We start from the raw sequence: 22670 nt of genomic DNA, 5'->3' as shown, positions 1-22670 counted from the left end.
GAACTGCTATGGCCGGTTCATTCTCTCAAAACAGTTGCCTGCAATGGTGGGGTGTGATCTGAACTCTGCACAAAGTTTGAGGGTTGTGCCCCTCCCCACTTTCTCCTTGGTGGCTCTTGGCCACCAGCCTGAAGGGTGGCAAAGAACAGGGTTCAGCCGTCTGTATGGGATGACCTCTGTAGACTGCTGCAGCGAGAAGGGTCTATTGTTTTAGGGATAGGGTATATAATGGCATCGTTAGGGTAGGAAGGAAAGGGCTGATTGGTTATAGCACAGCACCTAATTATCATGTGAGTGGGGAGTGGGGCTTGTGTGCTGAATTATATAGCCTTACAGAGACCTCTGTACAAGGTCACTTTTCAGACATAGCTCACCAAGGCCAGCCACCGTGTTCAGGGACACTCTCAGGCAGAGACAGGGAAGCCCCAGTGAGAAAGGGAGGCGCCCATTTTGTGCTCAGAAGACCTTCCAGTCATGGAGGACTGCTACCTTAATAACAAGATTCCCCAAGGGAGGTGTCCAATGCCATCTAAAGAATGCAACCTTGAGTTCCAGACGTACACAGTGTATCTATCTCTTGGCAGTCCTAACTCTTGCTGACGGCTGTCTTGTCTCCTTAGACTACTCCAGTGGTTTCGGTGGCAAATATGGAGTGCAAGCTGACCGTGTAGACAAGAGTGCTGTGGGCTTTGACTACCAGGGCAAGACGGAGAAGCACGAGTCACAGAAAGGTTCATTCGGCTGGGCCTTGAGCTCCTTTGTGGATGAGTGTGCTCTTTTGTGTTTCTCTGTTTGCTTTTTGTTCCTGCGTTCCTTCTAACCTTTTCACACTTAGGCCTTTTTTAGATTTCTTCATTTTTATTTGATGTGTGTGTGGGTGTTTTGCGTACATGTATGTATATGTGCTTTGTGTGAAAGCCGGAAGAGGGACTACATTTATAGATGGTTATGAGTGGCTGTGTGGGTGTTAGGAGCCTAAAAAGGGTCCTCTTGACCACTGAGCATCTCTCTAGTGCAGCAGTTTTCAGCCTGTGGATTGTGACCCCTTTGGGGTTGAATGACCCTCTCACAGGAGTCTCAGCAGATATTCTCCACATCAGATAGTTACATTACAGCTCATAACAGCAGCGAAGTTACAGTTATGAAATAGCAACAAATAATTTTATGGTTGGGGGTCACCACAAGATGAGGACCTGTGGATTTGAGCACCACATCCTCCAGAGCCCTATAATTACGACAAACTCTGCCAAAAGGCCCTGCTAGGTCATACTGGCTTTCTCCTTCCATGCTGTGTAAAGAGCAGGTACAGGGCGGTGTTTACAGTCGTCAGCTGCACAGCACAGCGGTCGTCCTTGTGTGAATTTTGTGCCCACATTCGTTAGTTCTGTTTAGTGTTTACCAGTTTTTGAAAATCAAGAGCTTGCATCAAAAAGAAGTCCCTGGATTTCTTTCTCTCCCTTTTTTTTTTTTTTAGATTTACTTATTTATATGACGCTCTGTCTGCATGAACACGTGAATACCAGAAGAGGGCATCAGATCCCATTACAGGTGGTTGTGAGCTACCATGTGGGTGCTGGGGACTGGATCTGGTCCTCTGCAAGAGCATCATGTGCTCGTCTCTCTGGCCCTTTTCTGTTTTTGTTTTTGTTTGGTTTTGATTTTGTTTGTTTTCAGCCAACGTCTGTCTCACTTTGTCGCCCTGGGTGGCTTTGAACTCAGTGCGTAATGGATTGGTTGGTTTTAGGTCCTCAGTAATCTGCTTTGGCCTCCTGAGTGCTGGAGACAGGCATGAGCCACCACACTTGGGCTCTCTCGTCCCACCATGTGGGTTCTAGGGATTGAGCTCAGGTTATTCGGCTTAGTGACAAGTGCCTTTGCCTACTGAGCTATCTTGACAGGTCACAACTTACATTCTTAAAGACCATATAATATTTAGTCTGATGCTGGCTCAGTTTTTTTTTTTTTTTTTTTTGTTCTTTTTTTTTCGGAGCTGGGGACCGAACCCAGGGCCTTGCGCTTCCTAGGTAAGCGCTCTACTACTGAGCTAAACCCCCAGCCCCCTGGCTCAGTTTTTTATGTGTATTCATTTTGTGCTTGTGTATGGATGAGTACATGTGTGGCTGTCAGAGGACTACTTGCAGGAGTTGGTACTGTCCTTATACCATGGATCATGTGGGTCCCAGGGATTGAACTCAGGCTTTCGCACTTTGTGGCAGGCACCCCCAGCCTTCTAACTCACCCTGTTGCTAGTTCTCCATATGGTGCTGTTCTTGTTTCAGATTACTCCAAAGGTTTTGGTGGCAAATACGGAATTGACAAGGACAAGGTGGATAAAAGCGCTGTGGGCTTTGAGTATCAAGGCAAAACAGAGAAGCATGAGTCCCAGAAAGGTACCTGCCACTTTACCTTCCTCTCGCCAGCCCCTCCCAGGATGACAGGTGTGGCCACCGAAGAGAAAAACGGCTGTCATCTGCAGTCGTTTAAATGGTCATCCTAAGGCGGCCGGTCCCGGACTGTGGTTACATGAGAACTCAAACAGTGGCCTCATCTTTGACCCCAAGCCCCAGTGTTGCTTGTAGCAGTGTCCTGTCACGCACGTCTGCCTGTGTGTGATGAGACCTCGCTGCCTTGAGGGCTGCATGCGTTGGTCCTGCCTGTTTAACCACACTCCTAAGATGCGGTGATCTCAAGGAGGGCTCTGTCGGGTGTCACCAGGGACTAGTGAAGTGTGTCTTGTGGCATCTGAAACCCACCTCTTCTTTGTCCTGGCTGTGCAGTAATGCCGGGGTATGGCTTTCTGTTGTGCATGCAGACTATGTAAAAGGCTTTGGAGGAAAGTTTGGTGTGCAGACAGACAGACAGGACAAGTGTGCCCTTGGCTGGGACCATCAGGAGAAGCTGCAGCTGCATGAATCCCAAAAAGGTACCTCTTCTAGCCCCACTCCCTGCTTTCCTCAGGGCCCTCTGGGAAGCTCGTGTTCGTTCCTCAGGGGTTCACATGCTTCATGTTAGCCGTGTTTGTCTGAGTTTTGTTTTCATGGTGTCAAGTTGTCCTGTCTCCCCCAGTTCCAGAAGTCTCTGTAGGTGGCAGGGGGATAAGACAATCCCATCCCATCTCACCCCCTATGCCAGGGCTGTAGCCCCTGGGAGCCTGGTTACTATGGCACCCTTAGGGGCTTTTGTCCTCCGGGTTCCTGCATTCTCCTTTGTAAGGTGGGCCATGGTATGGAAGACAGGCTTCTTTCTGTGGTCCTGGAGATGGAACCAGGGACGATCTGTGCTGGACAGATTCTGTCTCTATCTGAGCCTCCCTCAATTCCTTGCCTACTTCCTTCTAATTAGAGGAGTTTTTCTTGTCACAGTGGGACCCTGTCCCAGGGAAAGCTGGTTTGAGGAGGGTAGAACCCTTATAGCTGTCCCCAGCTGTCCCTCCCGGCAAACCTTGAAGCTTGGAGGAGCTTTAACTAAACTTTACATTTACCGTCCAGTTCCAACCCTTCTTCTGCATCTCAACTGGAGCCTGCTGGCCTCTGAGTTTGTTCCTTAACACCTCGGTCAGTGTTAGAACAGCAGATCAGAGCTCTTGTGTCTGAACATGATGTACTTGACAATCGCACGTGCTCATGTGATTCTAACCTAGCTGTTTCCTCTCTCGGTCATGTTCCTCACTCTCTCACGTGGATCTCCAGACTATAAGACTGGTTTCGGAGGCAAATTTGGTGTTCAGTCCGAGAGGCAGGACTCCTCCGCTGTGGGGTTTGATTACAAGGAGAAATTGGCCAAGCACGAGTCCCAGCAAGGCACAGTTCCCCTGCCTCCTCCTACCAGCCCTTGCAGTGCAGCTGGCTTGCAGCATAGACTTCAGGGTTTACCACAGTGCCTGTGACAGTTCCTGTGCCGCCACTGGCTGCCATGATGTTCTCCACTCAGTTTCATGCCAGAGGAACAACCTGGAGCTCGGTCCCCCCCCCCCCCCAACCCCACCCATTCTTTTTCCCTCCGACCTTTGGGTTCAGGTTAGGAGGCACTCTGTAGGTAGGCAGTATCTGCAGCCTCTGGCCTCATCGCTGCCGACCCCCAGTGCTGATCTCTGAGCACCTCCTCATTGCCTCTGACCCACAGGGAGTTGATTTACTTCTCCCAGACCTGATGCTAACCACACACTGGGGTCGTGGAGTGTTATAGCCTTGTTTTATGTGCCCCCTGTGTCTTTGTTTACAGTGGTGTGGGGTTTTTCTTGGTGGTGGTGGGTTTTGTTTTGTTTTTATTTTTTGTTTTTGTTTTGTTTTGTTTTGGTTTTTGGTTTTCTTGGTTTTTTTTGGTTTTGCTTTTTGGCCAGGCGTACAAGGTTTTGTGTATGTATTTGTTTTGTTTTGTTTTTTGGCCACACTGTCTGTGTGCTATTTGTCTCCACCCAGAGCCTCACCGTAGTGCACACTGTGTGTGTGGCTGATACAGGCAAGGGGAGGCATGCCCTGGAGATCTCAGTAGCTATTGCTCTTTCTTCTCCTTGAGAGATCAGACCTGGTCCCCAGAGCTGATCTGGTTCTAGAACCCGACAGTGTCCAGGCGGAGGCATGTGACGCCCTGAATCAGCGTGGACTGTAGGCTCCCAGATGCCATCAGGCCCAGGGCGAGTGTACTTAGTGCTGGCCCAGCAGATTGTGTGGAGGTGGCCTTTGGTCCTTGTGATGTCTAGGCTGCATGACCGTCACTTTCATGTGTTTGTGTGTGGCAGCGACAGACAGATTCGTCTGGTGGCATTTCCACACAGAGGTTTTTTTTTGTTTTGTTTTTTTCTTTTAAAAAGCAAGAGAACACACTACGGTGGGGCCTCTAATTAGTGCCCAGTAGAGCAGGCGCCCAGGAAGCAGATGAGAGTAAGGCCTGCTGGTGCGAAGACTGTGCTATAGGAGTGTGCACTGCAAAGGCCTGTCCTGTGTCCTCCCTCCTCCGCTTTCTTCCCGCCGGCCTGCGCCCATCCCCTCCCTGTCCCCATTCCTGGAAGCATGCCCACACCTCCCCTGCTCCCTACCTGCACTGGGCACTGTGGTTAGACAGCTGGCTTTGCCAGGAGAGCCCGTCCTCGGCAGCTTGCCCATCCCTCTGCTCTGGTTTGTGTCCCCGGGCTGTTTGCGGATCCATGCGCATGTGCCTGCGCTGCTCGCCCGGCCTCAGCCTCACGCAAGTCTTGCCTTTACCACCTTTTAGACTATGCCAAAGGATTCGGCGGGAAGTATGGGGTGCAGAAGGATCGGATGGACAAGGTAAGGCTGGTGAGCTACGGTGGGGATGTTCTTCCGAGGGCTCTGTCCAGCAATATGAGGCATGTGTCATTCCATGGTGCTGAAGTGGCCACCTGGGAATCCTCATACCCCATGTGGCACAACTGTGGGTTCATTCTGTTTCACACTTGGGGCTGAGGCCAAGTAAGCTGAGTACTTGGTCACAGCACAGCAGTTAGCAGTTGGGATCTTGAATGAAACCCAGGCACTTGATACAAGAGTCTTGGGGACTATTTGACTTTTTTATTTGATGATTTATTTACTAATGTATACAGTGTTCTTCCTGCATGTATGCCTGCACACTAGAAGAGGGCACCAGATCGCATCATACATGGTTGTGAGCCACCATGTTGTTGCTAGGAATTGAACTCAGGACCTCTGCAAGAGCAGCCAGCACTCAGAGGAGCCATCTCTCCAGCCCGACCATTTGAACTTTTTTTTTTTTTTTTTTTTTTGGTTCTTTTTTTTCGGAGCTGGGGACCGAACCCAGGGCCTTGCGCTTCATAGGCAAGCGCTCTACCACTGAGCTAAATCCCCAGCCCCTTGAACTTTTAATTATTAGCAGAAAGCCAGGCGGGAACCAGTTCTTGGAAGAGCTTAGTGGCCACATTTAGTCATTGTTACCACAGATGGGGGAGCTGGACTACTAATCTTGTTCAGTTGGCCAGCAGCTGGGACGTATTGGGCCTTAGCCTGCCCCTTTTCACCTTTTCCTTCAGATCAGGTCTGTGCCACCCAGGCTGGCCTGGGACTTGAGATGCTTCTGCCTCAGCCTCCAGAGTCTCTAGCATTGGTGGCCAGTGCCATCTTGTCCAGCTTTGTCTGTTAGGCATAAAAGCATGTTCCTGTGGTAACAGACTGTTCCCTCTCTCCAGATACACTCATCAGCCTGTTGCTTTTAATCAGTTCCTGGACCCCATGGGGTCAGCTGTGAGCTGGTGAAAGAATTATTTTTTCTAGTCTGTTAACCAGTGAAGGGGGAAGCTATTACTAGACAGCTCTGTGGGTTCTCCAACAGACCAACAAGGCTGCTTTCCTCTGCCTGAGGTGACCTCATCCTTCCAACTGCACAGATGCCTTCCTGTCCTTGGCTGTGGTCATACATGGCATGCATAGGTCATTCCCAGAGTTGTTCTTCCTTTACTCAGTTTACTGTGGTTGGCTTCACCCTAGACATCCCCCATGTCGCCAGGGTATCTCACAGGAAGCTCTGAGAGCAAGCTGGTGGCTTGAGCTAACTGGCCCCGAGGAAACCAGATGAACTGAGTTTAAAGATAATTATATGTAGCCAGGTGATGATGCACACCTTTAATCCCAGTACTCAGGTTTCACGGGCAGGCAGATCCCTGAGTTCGAGGCCAATCTGGTCTACAGAGAGTTTCAGAATAGCCCCATCTTTACAGAAAAACCCTGTCTCCAAAACAAAATAAAAACCAAATCATTATGTGCATGCATGTATATATGTAGGTGTATATGTTTGCACATGTATGTGCCACTGAGTATACTTGGTGGTCAAAGGACAACTTGTGTGAGTTGTTTTCTACCATGCTGGTCCCAGGGATTGAACTCAGGTCCTTAGGCTTAGAGGCAAGTGCTTTACCCAGTGAACCCTCTCATTGGTCTCTGGGCCATGTTTTGAGGGCAGATAGGAGGTTCTCTGCAAAGATGGTCAGTGACAGTGGAGCAGAGGATGTGACAGGAGCCTGGTTTGGGAACATCACTGCGGATGTGGAAGAGCGAGGGTGGCCATTCTATTTCCTGCTGTGGGGAAGGCCCTGGGAAGCCCATGGAACTTGCAACCTGTGCTTTACTGGAGGAACCCGAGTCCAGGCACAGCTGTACACACCAGAAGGAGGGCTTGGAGTGATTCGAGCCTTGCAGAGTTGGGGGACTTGGGTAGAGAAGATGAGGCCTTAGGCAGCCAGGATGCTGCAGGGCTGCCTCAGTGGCAGGGGAGGGCTGTGCAGTGTGCTGAAGGGCACCCCTCTGGGTTTCACCTCTGCCAGTCAGAATAGACTGAGCAAGGAGACTGGGGGTGGGGTGGCAGGAGACCAGGTGTCTGGTGGCTGAGAGCCCTGTGGCAGAGGACATGAGGAACTAAGTGTGTTAGTCAGAGGCTGCCATTGAGGAAGTTGTGGTGTCTGTGGTTAGTGGTGATGGTAAAGATGGTGACCGCTGACCTTGTGCACTCAAAGTCAGGAAACGATGTGGTTAGAATTGTCTCTTCTCTCCCCTCCTGCCACTCAGGCATGGCCATTCTCTCTCTGTCTGTTGTCCTGTGGAGAACCCCAAGGGACTGTGGGGCAGGATCAGGACCCAGGCTGTGCCATGAGGCTGTTCAGAGAGCAGTGGTTCATCCCCATAGTGACTAGGATAAGGTGGTAACCTCGATATCAGCCTGTCCTCTCCTAGACAGGAAAAGTGTTCCTCTGTGGTGGTTTGGGCAGCTACCAGTCGTCCAAAGACAAGAGTGGCCTCCCTTGTTGGGCTCCAGAGCTAGGCTTATGGAGAAGGAGGCAGAGTAAGGGCTGATGTGGGCAGGTTGGATCAAGGGCTGAGGGGGAGACTCAGGAAAGCAGGAATGGGGTCAAGAAGCTGGGCTGGGGGAGGTTGGGGATTTAGCTCAGCGGTAGAGCGCTTGCCTAGCAAGCGCAAGGCCCTGGGTTCGATCCCCAGCTCTGAAAAAAAGAAAAGAAAAAAAAAAGAAGAAGCTGGGCTGGGGGTGGGTGTGGTTCAGTGGTGAGGCTGGCTTAGGGCTGAGGAGGCACTAGGTGTCACCCCAGCACACTTTAGGGAAAAAAAGGGTGGGGGGGGGGGTTGTGATCCAGAAGGCAGGAGTGAGAGAAGGAGCAGAGGGTGTGGAGATGGATCTGGGCTCCTCCAGACAACTGCGGATCAGACAGGGACCTCCTAACTAGGCGAGGGTTGTTCTGGGGGAGCAGGATAGGTCAGGTTTAGGGGCGGGTGTCTGGGAAGAAGAAAAGGGGTGGTGAGGGCAGCCAAGGTGGGCACAGCCCTGGGGGCTCTCAGCAGGGAGTGGCCCCATATGGGATTTTAGACAGGGTAGCCACTCATTTCTCATGGACTCAGCTTCCTAGTAGAAGGGAAAGAGGCCGGTGGGGAGGGCCACGCTGAGTATAGCCCATCTGAAGTCAACTGAAGGGCACTACTTTCACTGGAGAGAGGGCCCCTCGGCCACCTTCAGCCTCCCTTCTTCATGTGGCGTGTGTTGGGAACAGTAAATGCCCCGAACCCTGAATTTCCTTTGAGAAGCCACATGGCTGGGACTGTTGTTGGTGTCAGAGCCCTGTCAGCCTGTGCTTAGGTTGGCCACTGGCTTCCTCCATCCCTACCAGAGTAATTCTGGAGCCTGTAAGCATGGTTGAGGTGTGGGAAGTTGAGAGAGCCTGCAGAAGAACAAGGAGGGGGCTGGCAAGGTAACCCTGTGACCCACAGTGACTCACGGTGCTAAGTCAGGAATGTGCAACTGCAGGATAATCTGAGGGTCTGTGGAAGGGGAGCCAAGCCCCAGTGAATCTGCAGGATGAAGCAGGAGCTGTGTTGTGGGGTGTTTTGAAGGCTGGGGAAGGCCCCTCACACTCACTAGGTTACAGCTGCCCTGGCTGTGAAGGAGCATGGCCAGCACTCCCTGACTCCTCTCTGTCTCCACAGAACGCATCCACCTTTGAAGAAGTGGTCCAGGTGCCGTCTGCCTATCAGAAGACTGTCCCCATTGAGGCTGGTGAGTCCTGGCAGTCTGAAAGCACTGTGTGGTACATGGGGTGTAGTGTTGGTGCCCCATGGTCTCCCAGACATGGCTAAGAGGAAGGCCTCAACCCTGTGGGGTGTTGGTGAGAGATGCTGGTGACCAGGTTCTGGGAGCAGCCTACATGTGCCCCCTGAGCCCACTCCTCTCACCCACAGCTTTTGACCGGGTGTGTGAGGAGTGAGATACATCTAGAGAATGACATTTGCACATAGGATAGACATCTCAGCGTACGTCAGGAGGTGGTGACCGTTGGCAACTGCACACACAGGATCGGTTCTTGGGCCACTCTGATACTATGAAAACCATCGGGGCCTTTTGCAAAGGCCGCAGGGGGCACCACTTGTTTTACTGACATCTACTGTGTCTCATATTACAAGGGTCCAGGCACGGTGGGATACAACTGTAATCTCAGCATTTGGGAGACTGAGGCAGGAGGCTTGCCACGAGTTCAACGCCGGCGTGGGTTATATGCTGAGGATTGGGCCAGCTTGTACTATAGAGTAAGAACCTGTGTCAAAAACAGGAAAGAGAGTAAACAAAATGTTTTTAAAACAATGAGACTAAGGCACTTACACAGAGAATACAGTATGGAGTTAGTCGGTGTCGGGCCTGACTGTGCTAGGCAGGGCAGGGGATGCTCTCAGGGAAGCTATGTGCGCTCAAGGCCCAGTGGGCTGTGGTTCCACAGGGCTGGGGACTCCCCTGGGCTGCGGTCTCTAAATACTTCTGGAGGCTTGCTCACTCAGGAGCCTGCTATTTCAAATGCTACATGTAGCTGCTTTTTGATACTTTGTGGACTCTTCTTTGTTTCCCCACCCCTTATCTCTCTCTCTCTCTCTCTCTCTCTCTCTCTCTCTCTCTCACACACACACACACACACACACACACACACACACACACACACACACACGTGCGCACTTCATCACTAGATAGGAGACCACGAATGGTAGAGGGGAGAGAGAGATCCAAGAATTTCTTTCCTCTTGTTCCTTCTTTGAGCATGACTGCTACCAAACTGCAGCCCCCTGAAGACCAACCCCACCGATAGGCGTCCTAGCAGTTACACACTCTGAAACAGTCCCAGAATTCTACACATCACACGATCACAGACCATCTGCAGCTGGTAAAACCACACCTCTGCTAGAGCACAGACAAATCACAGTCAGCTGCTGCAGACGGTCGGAAGCAGCCCCATGTCCCACACCTGGGATTACAACAAAAACATTGTTGTAATATTTTTGTGTCTTTTAAAGAAACTAAAATTCCAGAACTCTCCCTCAAGCCAGATCTCTGGATTAGGCCTGGAACTCACCCATAGAGCCCTTCCCTACTATCCGTAGGCCATCTCATAGCCTTTAAGTCATGATCATTGTGCTAGTTAGGGGTGTCATTGTGGCTGAAACTCCGTGACCAGCACAACTCTGGAAGGAAAGGCGGTATATTGGCTTACGCTTTCGTATTACTGTTCATCACTGGAGGAAGCCAGGACAGGAACTCAAGCAGGGCAGGAACTTGTAGGCAGAGGCTGATTCAGAGGCTATGGAGGAGGGCTGCATAGTGGCTTGCTCCTCACAGCTTGCTGAGCCTTCTCTCTCTCTCTCTCTCTCTCTCTCTCTCTCTCTCTCTCTCTCTCTCTCTCTCTCTTTTAAACATTTATTTATTTATGAGCACACTGTTGCTCTCTGAAGACACACCAGAAGAGGGTATTGGATCTCATTACAGATGGCAGTGAGCCACCATGTGGCTGCTGGGAATTGAACTCAGGACCTTTGGAAGAGCAGTTAGTGCCATCCTGTTGAGCCTTCTCTCCAGCTCTGAGCCTGCTTTCTTATAGAACCCAGGACCACCAGCGCTGGATGGTCCAGCACAATGGACTGGGCCTTCCTCCATCAATCACTAATTAAGAAAATGTCCCACCAGGCACCAGCACTGCCCAGCTAAAGTCTGATCTTATGGAGGTGTTTTCTCAGTTGAGGCCCTGGAGGGCTCTGGTAGGCCTGAGTGTGACAAACATGGCTCTGGCAGATCTTGCCTGGTTTCCCCCTCCCTCCCCCTCCCCCTCTCCCTTGCTAAACCATTAGATTGCATTCCTATAAAGCTAGCTGGCAAGGTCTGCTCTCTATTTGGCCACTTCCTCCTCCTGAGGCTGACCATCAAGGTCCAGCCATCAAAATGCTATACTGTTCAAACCATCCAATCAAAATAAACCAACCCATCCTGATGTGTGTGTGTGTGTGTGTGTGTGTGTGTGTGTGTGTGTGTGTTTGTCCGTCTCTCCGTCCATCTGTCCGTCCTTGTTCCCTTTAAACTGCCTTTTGTCTACATACAAGTATGGGCCAGTCTGTCTCCTCTCTGTTCAGAGGCAGTCCTGTGTCCCTCAGGGCAAATATCCCTTCCCCCTCTCCCTTGTTCCTTTTCCCTTCCCCCTCACTCTCTGTTTCCTGTCTCTGTCTCTTATTCTCTGCCCTTTGTCCCCCAGGGCAATTCAATCTCCTCTGGGCTGTGAACTTGGTCCTGGTGTGTCCTGTGCCAACAGTACTCTCAGGTTCCCTCCTCCTCTCTGACTTCTCTCACGTTGACAGAAAAGTAACCAGCATGCCATGGTAGTAGCCACACATGTCCAAAAACCCAGATTGTTAAATTTTTAAGAAAATTTCTTTCATTCATTCATTCATTCATTCATTCATTCATTCATTCATTCATCATTCATTCATTCATTCATTTATTCTTACATTTGTCTTTGTAGGCAGGGCTTCACTCTATATCCCAGGCCAGCCCTGATCTCACTGATTAGCTCAGGTTGGCCTTGGGCTTAATGTCATTCTCCTGCCTCAGCTTTGTCTTGATTCAATCACTGAGATCCCAGGTGTGTGTTAGGACACCTGGCCAACCCAGCTGTCGTGCTTGGAACTTTGAATTTCATATTGACCAACAGCAACATTTCCTGTCCTGATTCATTGTTTGTTTGTTTGTTTCTGTTTTGAGACAGGGTCTCATGTAGCCCAGTCTGCCTGAGTTTCTTCAGGGCTAGGATGACCTGTTTGCACCCCCGCACTTGACTCAGCAATGACTTCCTTATCAGATAGGCTCACCTTGAAGGAAGTTCCTGCTAGTCACTCAGACCTGCTTCTCATGTCTGGGAAAATGTGCTCCGAGAACAAAGCTGTTCACTATGGCTCAGTAGTGCAATTAGCCTGCCCCTGAGACAGACACAGGCTGCTCGTGCCTGACATCCTCCCTGCTCTTGTCTGTTGTTTTTCTTCTTGTGGTGCCAGGGATGGAACCTGGTCCCCTGAACCCTTGTATATGATAGGCAAGGGCTCTATCACTGAGCCACACCACAGTTCCTCACTGGGGAACCTCTGCTGAGCCACATCCCATCCTTCAGGGTTAGAAAGCTTAGCTATTGCTTCATCCAGCCTCAGTGTGTGGTGCTTGGCTATGACAGTGTCTGGCTTAACTATGGTGCAGACCCAGGGCTTTCAACGCCCATCAGTCTCCCCTGGGCTTCCAGCGCCCATCAGTCTCCCCTGGGCTTTATGTGTGGCTGGCCTGGGTGGGCTGACAGTGCTCCGTGGGTATCCTTAATCCCCACGTGAGGATGCTTCTGCTGCAAGGTCACCCTGGTGTGGCTTTTGTCCTGGTGAGGTGTTCTGAGACAGATGTGTCCTCTCTTTCCTCTAGTGACCAGCAAAACCAGTAATATTCGTGCTAACTTTGAAAACCTGGCAAAGGAGAGAGAGCAGGAGGACAGACGGAAGGCAGAAGCCGAGAGAGCTCAGCGGATGGCCCAAGAAAGGCAGGAGCAGGAGGAGGCTCGAAGGAAGCTGGAAGTGAGTAATGAATGCTGCTGTGTCTGTTCCAGGGCCCTGGTGCCTCCCTGAGTCTGCATCAGGCGCTGTGGGAGGAAGCTCGTTTCTGTCCCTCAAGGTACTGCTGTGAGTAGGGGGAGCGGGCATGGGGCAGGGCTCCACCTTGAGACTTCTGTGAATATGCCCTCCCATTTACCACTGAGAGGAGTTAATTTGCTCCCTGCTAGATTCAGGAGGGACTGTTAGGGTAGGAAGGCTTGCTTACACTGTAAGGTAGAGCAACTTGATCACCTGGACACCTTCAACGCTCATCCTTTCCCCATGGCCACATGCGTATGCTGGCGAAGGCTCAGCCGATTGTCAGGAAGCAGAGCCCTCGGTAAGTCATACAGAGTTACTTATAAACATGAGGCTCTGTCTAAGGTGATAAACACTTCCTCCCAAGGAGAGTTGGGGTTGAGACCCCACAGAAGAATATGTGGGGTCAGGGAATGGTGTGCAGTTGGCAGATGACACTGAGAGCAAGGGCTCAGACAATGGAGCCCCTGGGTAATGTGTCTCAGGAGTGAAGGTGCGTGTGGGAGTGACCCAGAGTTTATGAAGTACACATCTCCTCCCTATAAAGGCCCCATCTCAGAGCAAGGGTTCACACCTTCGCTTTTGTTCATCCGCGGCACATGCGTGCCACCCCACAGCATTGTCTCCTCTATAAGTTTCTGCAGGTTGACTGGCCGTGTGGTTCTGGATAACTGCTGAGTTCTGCTGTCAGATTCTCTTGATGCTGATTCCTCTGCTGTGTGAGGCTTTTCTGTCCTGCCCACTCCGTTTCTTATACTGTCTTTTCCTATCAGTTTTGAGCTGATGAGCCTGGACTTGACCCCCTTGGACTTCAGGTTCTGTGGGACATTAAACATACATTAGGTAGCGAGGCCTCTTCCTGGCACCCAACTGGGTACAGGGAAGGCTGGAACAAGCCTCACAGCCTATTGTCACAAATGGGCAAACTCAACAGCCAGGCCTCCTCATCGTGTTGGAGACCTGAACATCCAGATATGTCTTGCCCTCAGCTGCACAGGACCACCAGTGCCTGGGGTGTTTGTCCTTGGTGATTGCAATGGCTGTTTTAGTGACACTGAACAGACAGCTCCTACGTTGCAAAGACTGTGCCAGAGTCTATGGTAATTTTCTTAAGAGCACATGGTGTGACCATTGTTCCCCCTACACAGAAGAGTAAGAAAGGGTGTGAAGTGATTAGGTGAGGTTCAGTCCTGTCTCAGGCGTGACTGCAACCTTGAACATCTCCTATAGGGACATGCTGATCTTAATGGATTTCCCATGCTGCTGTCTGAGCTTGCTCCCCAAGAGGTTAGAACATCCCATACTTGATGCCACAGCCCTGGAGACGAGGGAACCTGAGGGATGTTGGCCAGCTGTGGCTACTCACTGCCTCTGTTCCTATCTCCTGTTTAGTGTTCTGTTATAGTCCTGGGGACCAGGATTTTGCCCGAGGATACTCTATGGAGGGCAGCCCAGTCAACTCTCAGGGTCATGTCTCCCCCATGTGCAGAAAATATCTACCTACTCAGAGGTCCCTGAAACTCTTCGTCCATGGTAGCTTTTACTCAGAGCCCCAAGTTGGGAAATGAGCTGAGGGCCAGATGGAGTGGCTGCTTGATGTCACCTCTGCACCTGTCCACTGGGCGTCTAAATGCATCTTCCCACCTTGTGACACTGTACCACAGGCCAGAGTTCTTGAGAAGGCATGACTGTGTAACCCAGTGATCAGTGCTTTCTACTCTCTCAGCAGGCACCAAGCTTCCCACCTGGGTGCCACCCCTTTACAAAGTGGCAGATTTGACTTTCAGGCTGTCTGAGTAACCATGCATTTGCTGTCCCTTTGTCTTAGGAGCAAGCCAGAGCCAAGAAGCAGACACCCCCTGCATCCCCTAGTCCTCAGCCAGCTGAAGACAGACCACCATCCAGCCCCATCTATGAGGTGGGTAGTGACATGGCAGTTGGCCACCCTAGACTCTTTCAGACTCCTGACACCTTCCTCTTCCGTGTCCCTGGAACAAAGGTTTCCCCTCGCCCCCAGGTTGGCTGCCGTTCTTATCTTTGGGCAGACCATAGCCTCAGGGCCTTCCTCTCCCTATAGCTTCTGGGAGGTCAGTAGATGCTGCCTGCTCAGTATTTTGGTTGTCCTGACCGTGCTCCCTCTAGAATGAGCTCTCTCTTGGCCCTGAGACAGGGTTCTTCCTTAGTCCCTTGAGCATCTTGTTCTCTGGTCCTTGTGGCCTCCTCACATGAAGCTTTGAGAGTCCTTGCCACATCCCTGTCTCGAGTCTCCCATACTCTGTCTGGACTCAGGGTCCCTCACTGAAGTAAGCCCCTCTGCCCACAGCCACACCCCACAGATCTCAGCCAGTGCTCATGTACTGCCTCCATTAGCTAGGTGACATTGCTCATGGGGTCTAGTGTGGACCCTGTCCATGACTAGGGCGTAGGTGACCATGACCTATTCACCACTAGGACTCCCTCTCTTTGATCACTTTTGTTACTTGCCTTTTGTGGCAGTCTGTCTTCCCCTCCGAGACTGCTCAGTGGATATGGCCTTGTAGCTAGTAGCCCAACCAACCAGTTCCTGCTGGGCCAGGTGCTGGAACACTGGCTCTTTGTTGAGGCTGGGGGCAGGGCAGGTCCTGTGACTGGTAGATCCTGAGGTTCCTTAGTGGAAGATGGGGCAGGGTCCAGTGTCGAACCACTACAACAGGAAGTAGCCTTTAGCATTGCAGTAGCCTTTGTCTGCCACCATCTTGCTACATGAGACTGCTCCTGGGCCTGAGTAACTTGGGCTGTAACAGCTTGCTCTGCCTGGCTACCCTTCACAGGAAGCTTCTGTCCCCACTCCTGTGCATGAAACTTCCATTTTTGCCTTGTTTTGTCTGACCATTGAGGTCCCTTGTATGGGGGGCTCTTCTGACTGTGGTGATAGCATGAGAGATGCCTGTGTATCTTTCCTCAGGATGCAGCTCCGTTGAAGGCCGAGCCGAGCTACGGAAGTAGTGAGCCTGAGCCTGAGTACAGCACTGAGGCTGCAGGCCTTCCTGAGGCCAGCAACCAGCAAGGTCTGGCCTACACATCAGAGCCTGTTTACGAGACCACAGAGGTTCCTGGCCACTACCAAGCAGGTACTGGACCCCACTCTAGCCATGCCCAGGGAAGGGAGGGTTCCTGAGAAGTCCTCCCCTCCAGTGTGCTCCTTAGAGGGTTGGCCTGCTGTCTGATTGCCCAGGAATGTGAGTTCTGGGTCACCCCCTGGATTGAAGAAGGTTGGGCGCGGTACTCTCCTGCAATCCTGGGAAGGGCCATCCTGTGCTGCTTGGATGGTGAAGGCTGCAGTGGGGCTCTGCTCTCCTAGTGAGTCCTCCCTTGGAGGGCCCTGGTGAACCCTCCTGTGGAGGGCTCCCTGTGGCCCAGACACCTCATAGGCCACATCTCCCATGCTCTGCAGATGAACCAGTGCCTCAGCAAGCAGACAGTGAGGCTCATGTTTACTTGGAGAATGAGGTCCCAATAAGACACTAGACCAGGCAAGATCTTCATCCCCCTGCAGCATCGTGGGGGTGTGTGCAGAGCACCTCAGCTGCTCTTAACCTGAGAGGCCCAGGGCAGGCAGCCTTTGGTGCCAAACCCCCATTGCTCTGGCATTCTTCCTGTTGAGTTCTTGACATCAGACATTTTGGCTTTTGTTTTTGTTTTCCAGTCTCTGCCTTAGTCACTGTTCTATTGCTGTAAAAAGACACTGTGACCAAGGCACTTCTTATAAGGCATTTAATTGGGGCTTGCTTACAGTTTCAGGAGCTTAGTCCATTATCATTGTGTCAGGGAGCATGGCGGCAGGCATGGCAGCATGGTGCTGAAAAGTAATTGAGAGTTATGTCCGGATCCTCAGGCAGGTGGGGAGGAGCAATGCTAGGACCTGGCATGGGCTTCTGAAACCTCAAAGCCCACCTCCAGTGACATGCTTCCACCAACAAGGCCACGCCTCCTGACCCTTCTAATCCTTTCCAATAGTGCTACTCCCTGGTAGCTAAGCATTCAGATAGATGGGGGCCATTCTTATTCAAAGCACCACAGTCTCATTCCATCTGTAGCCCAGGCTGCCCTACTTTTTACTTGTCCATGTGGCCATACTTCTCTCTGTATGTGTCAGAGGTCTTGTCGTGAAAGCTAAGGCCTATTGTCATCAGGTTTTCTACTGACGTGATGAAGCGCACTGACCAGAGCAGTTGGGGAAGAAAGGGTTTATTCAGCTTACATGTCCACATCACTGTCCATGACTGGAGGAAGTCAGGGCAGGGACTCACACAGGGCAGGACCCTGGAGGTGGGAGTGGATGCAGAGGCCATGGAGGGATGCTGCTCACTGGCTTGCTCAGCCTGCTTTCCTCTAGACTCAGCATCACCAGCCCAGGGATGGCACTACCCACATGGCCGAGCCTCCCCATCAATCACTAAATAAGAAAATGTCTAGGAGTGGGTTTTGTTGTTGTTTTGTTTTTGTTTTTCCTTTTCCTCCCCCTCCTACTTTGGTGTGGAGATAGGATTTCTCTGTGTAGCTCTGGTTGTCCTAGAACTCACTCTGTAGATGAGGCTAGCCTCAAACTCAGAGATCCGCCTGCCTCTGCTCCCAATAAAGGTATGCACCACCAGCACCAAGCCAAGTCCTATCGTTTCTAGGAGGTATCTGGCCTCTCCATCCCAATGCCTGCCACATAGGAACCCAGCTGATTTAGCAAGTTTCCCATCAGTCCTTGGGCAGTATGTTTGCTCAGCGGTTCTGCTTTCTTACAGAGGATGACACCTACGATGGGTATGAGAGTGACCTGGGCATCACAGCCATCGCCCTGTATGACTACCAGGCTGGTAAGACACTGACTGTGGCCTGCGGGCACAGATGTTCCTACCCAGGATGAAGTTCCTAGCTATTCCCCTCCTGAGACAGTTCTGGGAAGGAAGATGAGGCTGTCTTATGCTTGGACTTGAACCAGGGCCTGTTACCCAGTCTGACCTGGAACTCCGGGCTTAAGCAATCGTGTCTCAATTTCCCAGTGGCTGACACCTTAGGTGGACTTTACTGTGCCTGGGTATAGTTTCCACACTGTATCTTGAAGTAAATTGACAGGTGTTGCCTGGGATGGTGCAGGGATGCCCATGTCTGTGCCCACCCCTTGTCTCTCATCTGAATCCTTGGGGATCTAAAGCTGCAGAGCCCCCTTAGTCACAGACCCACAGTGCAGGCTGGGGACAGGATTCCACACAAGAGCCAGCGTGGCCCCTCTCTGTCACGTCAGCACATCCATTTCTCCTGGCTTAGTTATTACTTGAGCAGTGTTTTATAGGATGCATGGCTGTGGCTCCCTCAAATCCTCAGGCCCCCTAGGCTGAGAGAGAGAGGCTCGCTAGCCCCTTCTCTTCCTGAACAGAGACCTGGCATGTATTTCCTGGTACGCACATGGGTTCTGTGACTTTTTGGCCATCACCTCAGGTCTCTCTAGAGTCTAGATATTCATGTATAACCTTAGCAGCCCTCTCCATTGCCCTCCTTGTCATGTGTCTTAACAGTGAAGGCCCTCTCCCCTGCCGGGTGGGTGTCTTGATATCTTCCACCTGGTCAGGTGACGATCCCATCTGAGTCTCTTTCTTCTCTCCCTCCCTAGCTGGCGATGATGAAATCTCCTTTGACCCTGATGATGTCATCACCAACATAGAAATGATTGACGATGGCTGGTGGCGTGGGGTGTGCAAGGGCAGATATGGGCTCTTCCCAGCCAACTATGTGGAGCTGCGGCAGTAGGGTGGCCACCCAGAGCCTACCAGCACCAGCACTGGGTTCACACTACATCGCGTCTGCGTGTGTTGAATTGGTTTCTGCTTCCATTTCTGTTTTTGTTCTTTTTCCGAAGGTGGGGAGGGGAATATACATATTGCCTTTATATTTAATACGTCTGCTGATGCTTCGGGGCATGTCCTGCCACAGAATTTGCTAATGTCTGATGATCATGTTCACAGAGAACATGGGTGATTACTTTCAGCCATCCAGGTGTTTTAGCTTTGCCAAGCCGACTGTGGTACGTAGCCACTTCAGGGCATGCACTTCTCCTGAGGTTGGTGGTACATGTGGCCTTGTGCCCACTTCCCTCCCATGGCAGTCGGGTTCCCAGGATGGAGACAGTGCTCCTGGAGTGGCCACTCAGGGAGGAGGCTCTCTGGGATCCAGTGTTTGGAAGAAGAGGAAGGGCGTCCAAAGGAAATCGAGGTCCCGGAGCGTTGACCCTTCGAGGGAAGTCGTATCTTTCAGTCCTGACCATTTGAGCCAGGATCTGGGCTTCCTTTACTCCACCTCCTCATCTCAATTCAACCTGACACCCCAGTCCTGGTTGACCCCTTTCTCCTGCTGCCTTGCCCTGAAGTGTTACTTTCTCCCGTCTGTATTCGAGGTCTGTAGCACACAATGCATCTCAGAGATGTGCTGGCCACTTATCCTGAGCTTGGCCTGCGACATGGGAGACTTGGGGAGGGAGTCTTGGACTTGCTCATGACTCCTGCTCAGCCAGAGTGAGCTGTGTGGCCAGCCACCTGGCTGGGCAGACAGATACCTTCTCCCTGCAAGCCTCCAGAAACATGCTCCCTGTGGGGAGCTGTGTTCTTTTTGCCAAATATGTTCAATTATAGTCAGTTGATAGATTAATGTGGCTGAACACAGGACTGAGTGAACTGATCCACCTGGGTGCCTCCCCAGCTTCCTTGATCAACTGTCCCTAAGATGCTTTCAAAGTGTCTGAGACACCAGGAGGCTGGGCCACACTGGTTATACACAGTCAAGCGAGCAGCACAGCATGTCCTTGTAGATGCGTCCCCACCTCTGGGACACATGAGGACCGATGCCCGTTTTCTCCCCATGAGCTTTCCTGTAGAATCCTTGCCTTTCCGTTGTTAGGTTGGGTTTTCTATATGAATTATCATCTGGAATTCTGTAGCACACCTTATAGGTATGGATTTTTTTAAATTAAATATTCAGAATAAACTTTTTTTGATCCATTTGCTGTGTGGTCCTCTGCAGTGGTTAGTCTCCATGTTTTGATTTGAAGGTGGCACTGGGGCTGAATTTCCAGGGGGGCCTCACTCAGATGCCCGTTATCAAGGCTGCACTGTCCTTCACTAGGGTAGCTGAGCAGCCGCAGCCCCTAAGGGCCTTGCTCCCTGATGGGTGCTTTCGGCTGAAGTGTACCCTAGGATCTGAGCAGGGAGATGGCTCAGTTGGTAAAACTTGCTGCACATCTTAGGTTTTGTCGCTGCGACAAGGCACCCTTATTAAACAGCTGTAGGGAACAAGGGTTTACTTAGCTACATATGGTCCATCATGGTGGAGAAGGTACACAGCACAGAAGCAGCTGGCCATGTCATGTCCATAGTCAGTCCTGCCCATAGCTAAGATGGTTCCCACATCAGTTAACATAACAGGCCTGCTCAGAGGCCTACATTCCAGCTGAGTCAAGTCCAGCTGAGGAAGTTGCTTCTCAACTTCTTCTTCCTGGGATCCTTTAGCTCACATCCTCAGGTGGTGACCCACAACCACAAACTTCTCTTCATTGAGTCGTTGTAACTGTAATATTGTTCCTGCTAGGAATCATGCGTAAGATTCTGTCTTCCTAAGGGCTCAGGCAACCCCTGGGAAAGGGTTATTTGACCAAAAACCTGGTGCCAAAAGGTGTGCTACATCCTTTAGTCCCAGACAGGCTGATCTTTGAGTTCCAGGCCAGACTTGAGTACCCATTGAGAGTATGTCTTGAAAACAACAAAACAACCAGGGCAGGGGTGAAGGGGAAGATTGGGAGAGCTGGACAGATGTCTTAATGGTTAAGACTCTGCACTGTTCTTGAAGAGGACCCAAGTTCAGTTCCCATTACCCATGTTGGGCTACACATGTAGGGGATCCTATGTCTTTGGTCTCTGATCTGGTTCTTGTAGGCACCTGCACACACATGGGCATACCCACATACAAACCCATATGCATACACATAGCTTTTAAAAAGCCGCACGCATGCACTAGGATTTGTCTGTAATCCCAGCTCTGGGGAAGTGGGGGTCGGAGGCCACCTCTCCAGAGACTCGCTGGCCAGCCACCTTAATCTGGTGCGTTACCTGTCTCACTGATGATCTTGTCCCATGAAACAAAATGGACAGCTACTGAGGAACGATATCTGAGGTTGGTCTTTGACTTCTTTAAACATCACACACACAGAGAGAGGGAAAAGGGGAGAGGGGGAGGGAGGGAGTGAAGGAGGGAGAGGGAGAGAGGGAGAGAGAGGGTTCTGAATTAGCCTCTAAATGAATCCTAATGGATATAGCCATAGGTGCCATTTTTTCAGGGTACTATTTACCAGCTTAGAGGGCAACCATGGCCCTGGACAAAGTACTGGTAACTGAAGGAGGGCCTGGCTGGGCCAGCCAGGGGTAGCAGAGAAGGAGCAAGCAGATGAAAAGTAACCAAGCCATTGGTACTTGCGCCTTGGCAGAGCTGGACACTTGTTGACAGCCTGCTCTGTGGTTCTCAGTGGCAGGCAGGCAGTGTTCTGTTCCTCAGGCAGGTGTGCAGAAAGGGGGGATCTCGGATGTCAGTGCAAGCTGTTCTGGCTACCCCCGATAGTGCTCTACACTGGCTTTTATCTACAGAGCTGGATGGTGCTCATGATGTCATGATGGGGAGACCCAAATCTTGGCTGGCCGTTTCCCTAAGTCTTGACACACTGCTGGTCCAGTAGTCAGGAGTCCCAGTGCCTCTGATATCTCTGCAGCCTAGGTGTGGCCTCATCTGTGGGGCTGCCCAGGCACACACTTGGCTTTGTTCTGTGGCAAGACTTTCACTCCCAGTCAGTCCCTGGAGGGCTGGCTCCAGTTCGGGAATGCAGTCACCCTATAGTTAGAGAACCAGGAAGGCGGGCCCCTACTGCCCTGGCTCTCACTTTTTCCTGCTCCACCTGGATCCTCACCTGCTGGGAACTGATCTGGCTTGCCCATGGGAACCTGCTTCCCTCCTGTGGTGCCTGCTTCTGCTGTGCCAATGTGACCCTCTAGTCGAACCTTCCTTTAGTGACCCCTGGGTATGGCAGCCAGCCCTGCCTTGCCTCCAGTGTGGCTTGTAGGCTCTGTCCCTGAGGGCCACACTCTCCTTCCACTGCAGGGCCCTCACCCTTCTGTTACAGTAGAGAGCTTTCTGCCCTTGAGGTTGCAGTCACATTAGGACTCACGGTGGTGGCTTTCACATGATAGGAGGGTGAGCAGAGATGGGGGTGACAGGAATATAAAGTCTGACCACTGCTGGTCTCCTCTGCCTATGAGTGGGGCAGGGACAGAGGCTCATCAGGAACAGGACATTGTAGGTAGGCCTGTTTCTTGAGCCAGTATGCATGCTTCCCGTCATTCTCTTAAATGAGATTAGGGACGTGGCTTGGCATCCAGGCACTGAGTGTGAGTCTTGTCAGCACTGACAAAGTAATTCACCAGTCACCTGAAGGTCAGCTGCCTTTGGCCTGAGGAATTTATGGAGTGTGGGGGTGGATTCCTGGACAGTAACATGCTTTGAGCTGCTGGGGCATGAAGGTGGAGACTCAGTTCTGCCGAATGTCTGGGGCCATGAGGAGAGGGGCAGTGGTTTTTGGGGAGTCCTGAAGTCATGGCTGGCCATTGGTAAGGTCTGATGTGCAGACTGGAGACAGCTGTCTGGGTAGGTCTGACGTCTTCC

At 51.5% G+C, this 22670-nt stretch overlaps 1 protein-coding gene across 11 annotated transcripts in view; it reads left to right on the top strand.

The window, feature by feature from the left end:
• The window catches only part of Cttn (cortactin), a 35439-nt gene extending 15473 nt beyond the window's left edge, over positions 1–19966 (top strand). For 5 of the 11 annotated variants that reach the window (XM_087586253.1, XM_087586189.1, NM_001398643.1 and 2 more), the window contains 11 exon segments: positions 621–731; positions 2280–2390; positions 2813–2923; positions 3690–3800; positions 5212–5267; positions 8958–9027; positions 12739–12887; positions 14773–14862; positions 15889–16054; positions 17720–17791; positions 18586–19966. In XM_087586253.1, coding sequence (XP_087442379.1) covers positions 621–731; positions 2280–2390; positions 2813–2923; positions 3690–3800; positions 5212–5267; positions 8958–9027; positions 12739–12887; positions 14773–14862; positions 15889–16054; positions 17720–17791; positions 18586–18722 — 1184 coding nt within the window. In that variant the 3' untranslated portion in view covers positions 18723–19966. 11 annotated transcript variants of the gene reach the window in all.
• The last annotated feature ends 2704 nt before the right edge of the window (positions 19967–22670 follow it).

This window comes from Rattus norvegicus, chromosome 1 (assembly GCF_021556685.1).
Source record: "Rattus norvegicus strain SHRSP/BbbUtx chromosome 1, alternate assembly SHRSP_T2T, whole genome shotgun sequence".
NCBI classification, from domain to species: domain Eukaryota; kingdom Metazoa; phylum Chordata; class Mammalia; order Rodentia; family Muridae; genus Rattus; species Rattus norvegicus.
The sequence above is the reverse complement of the archived record's forward strand: the minus strand, read 5'-3'. Positions and strand labels throughout refer to the sequence as shown.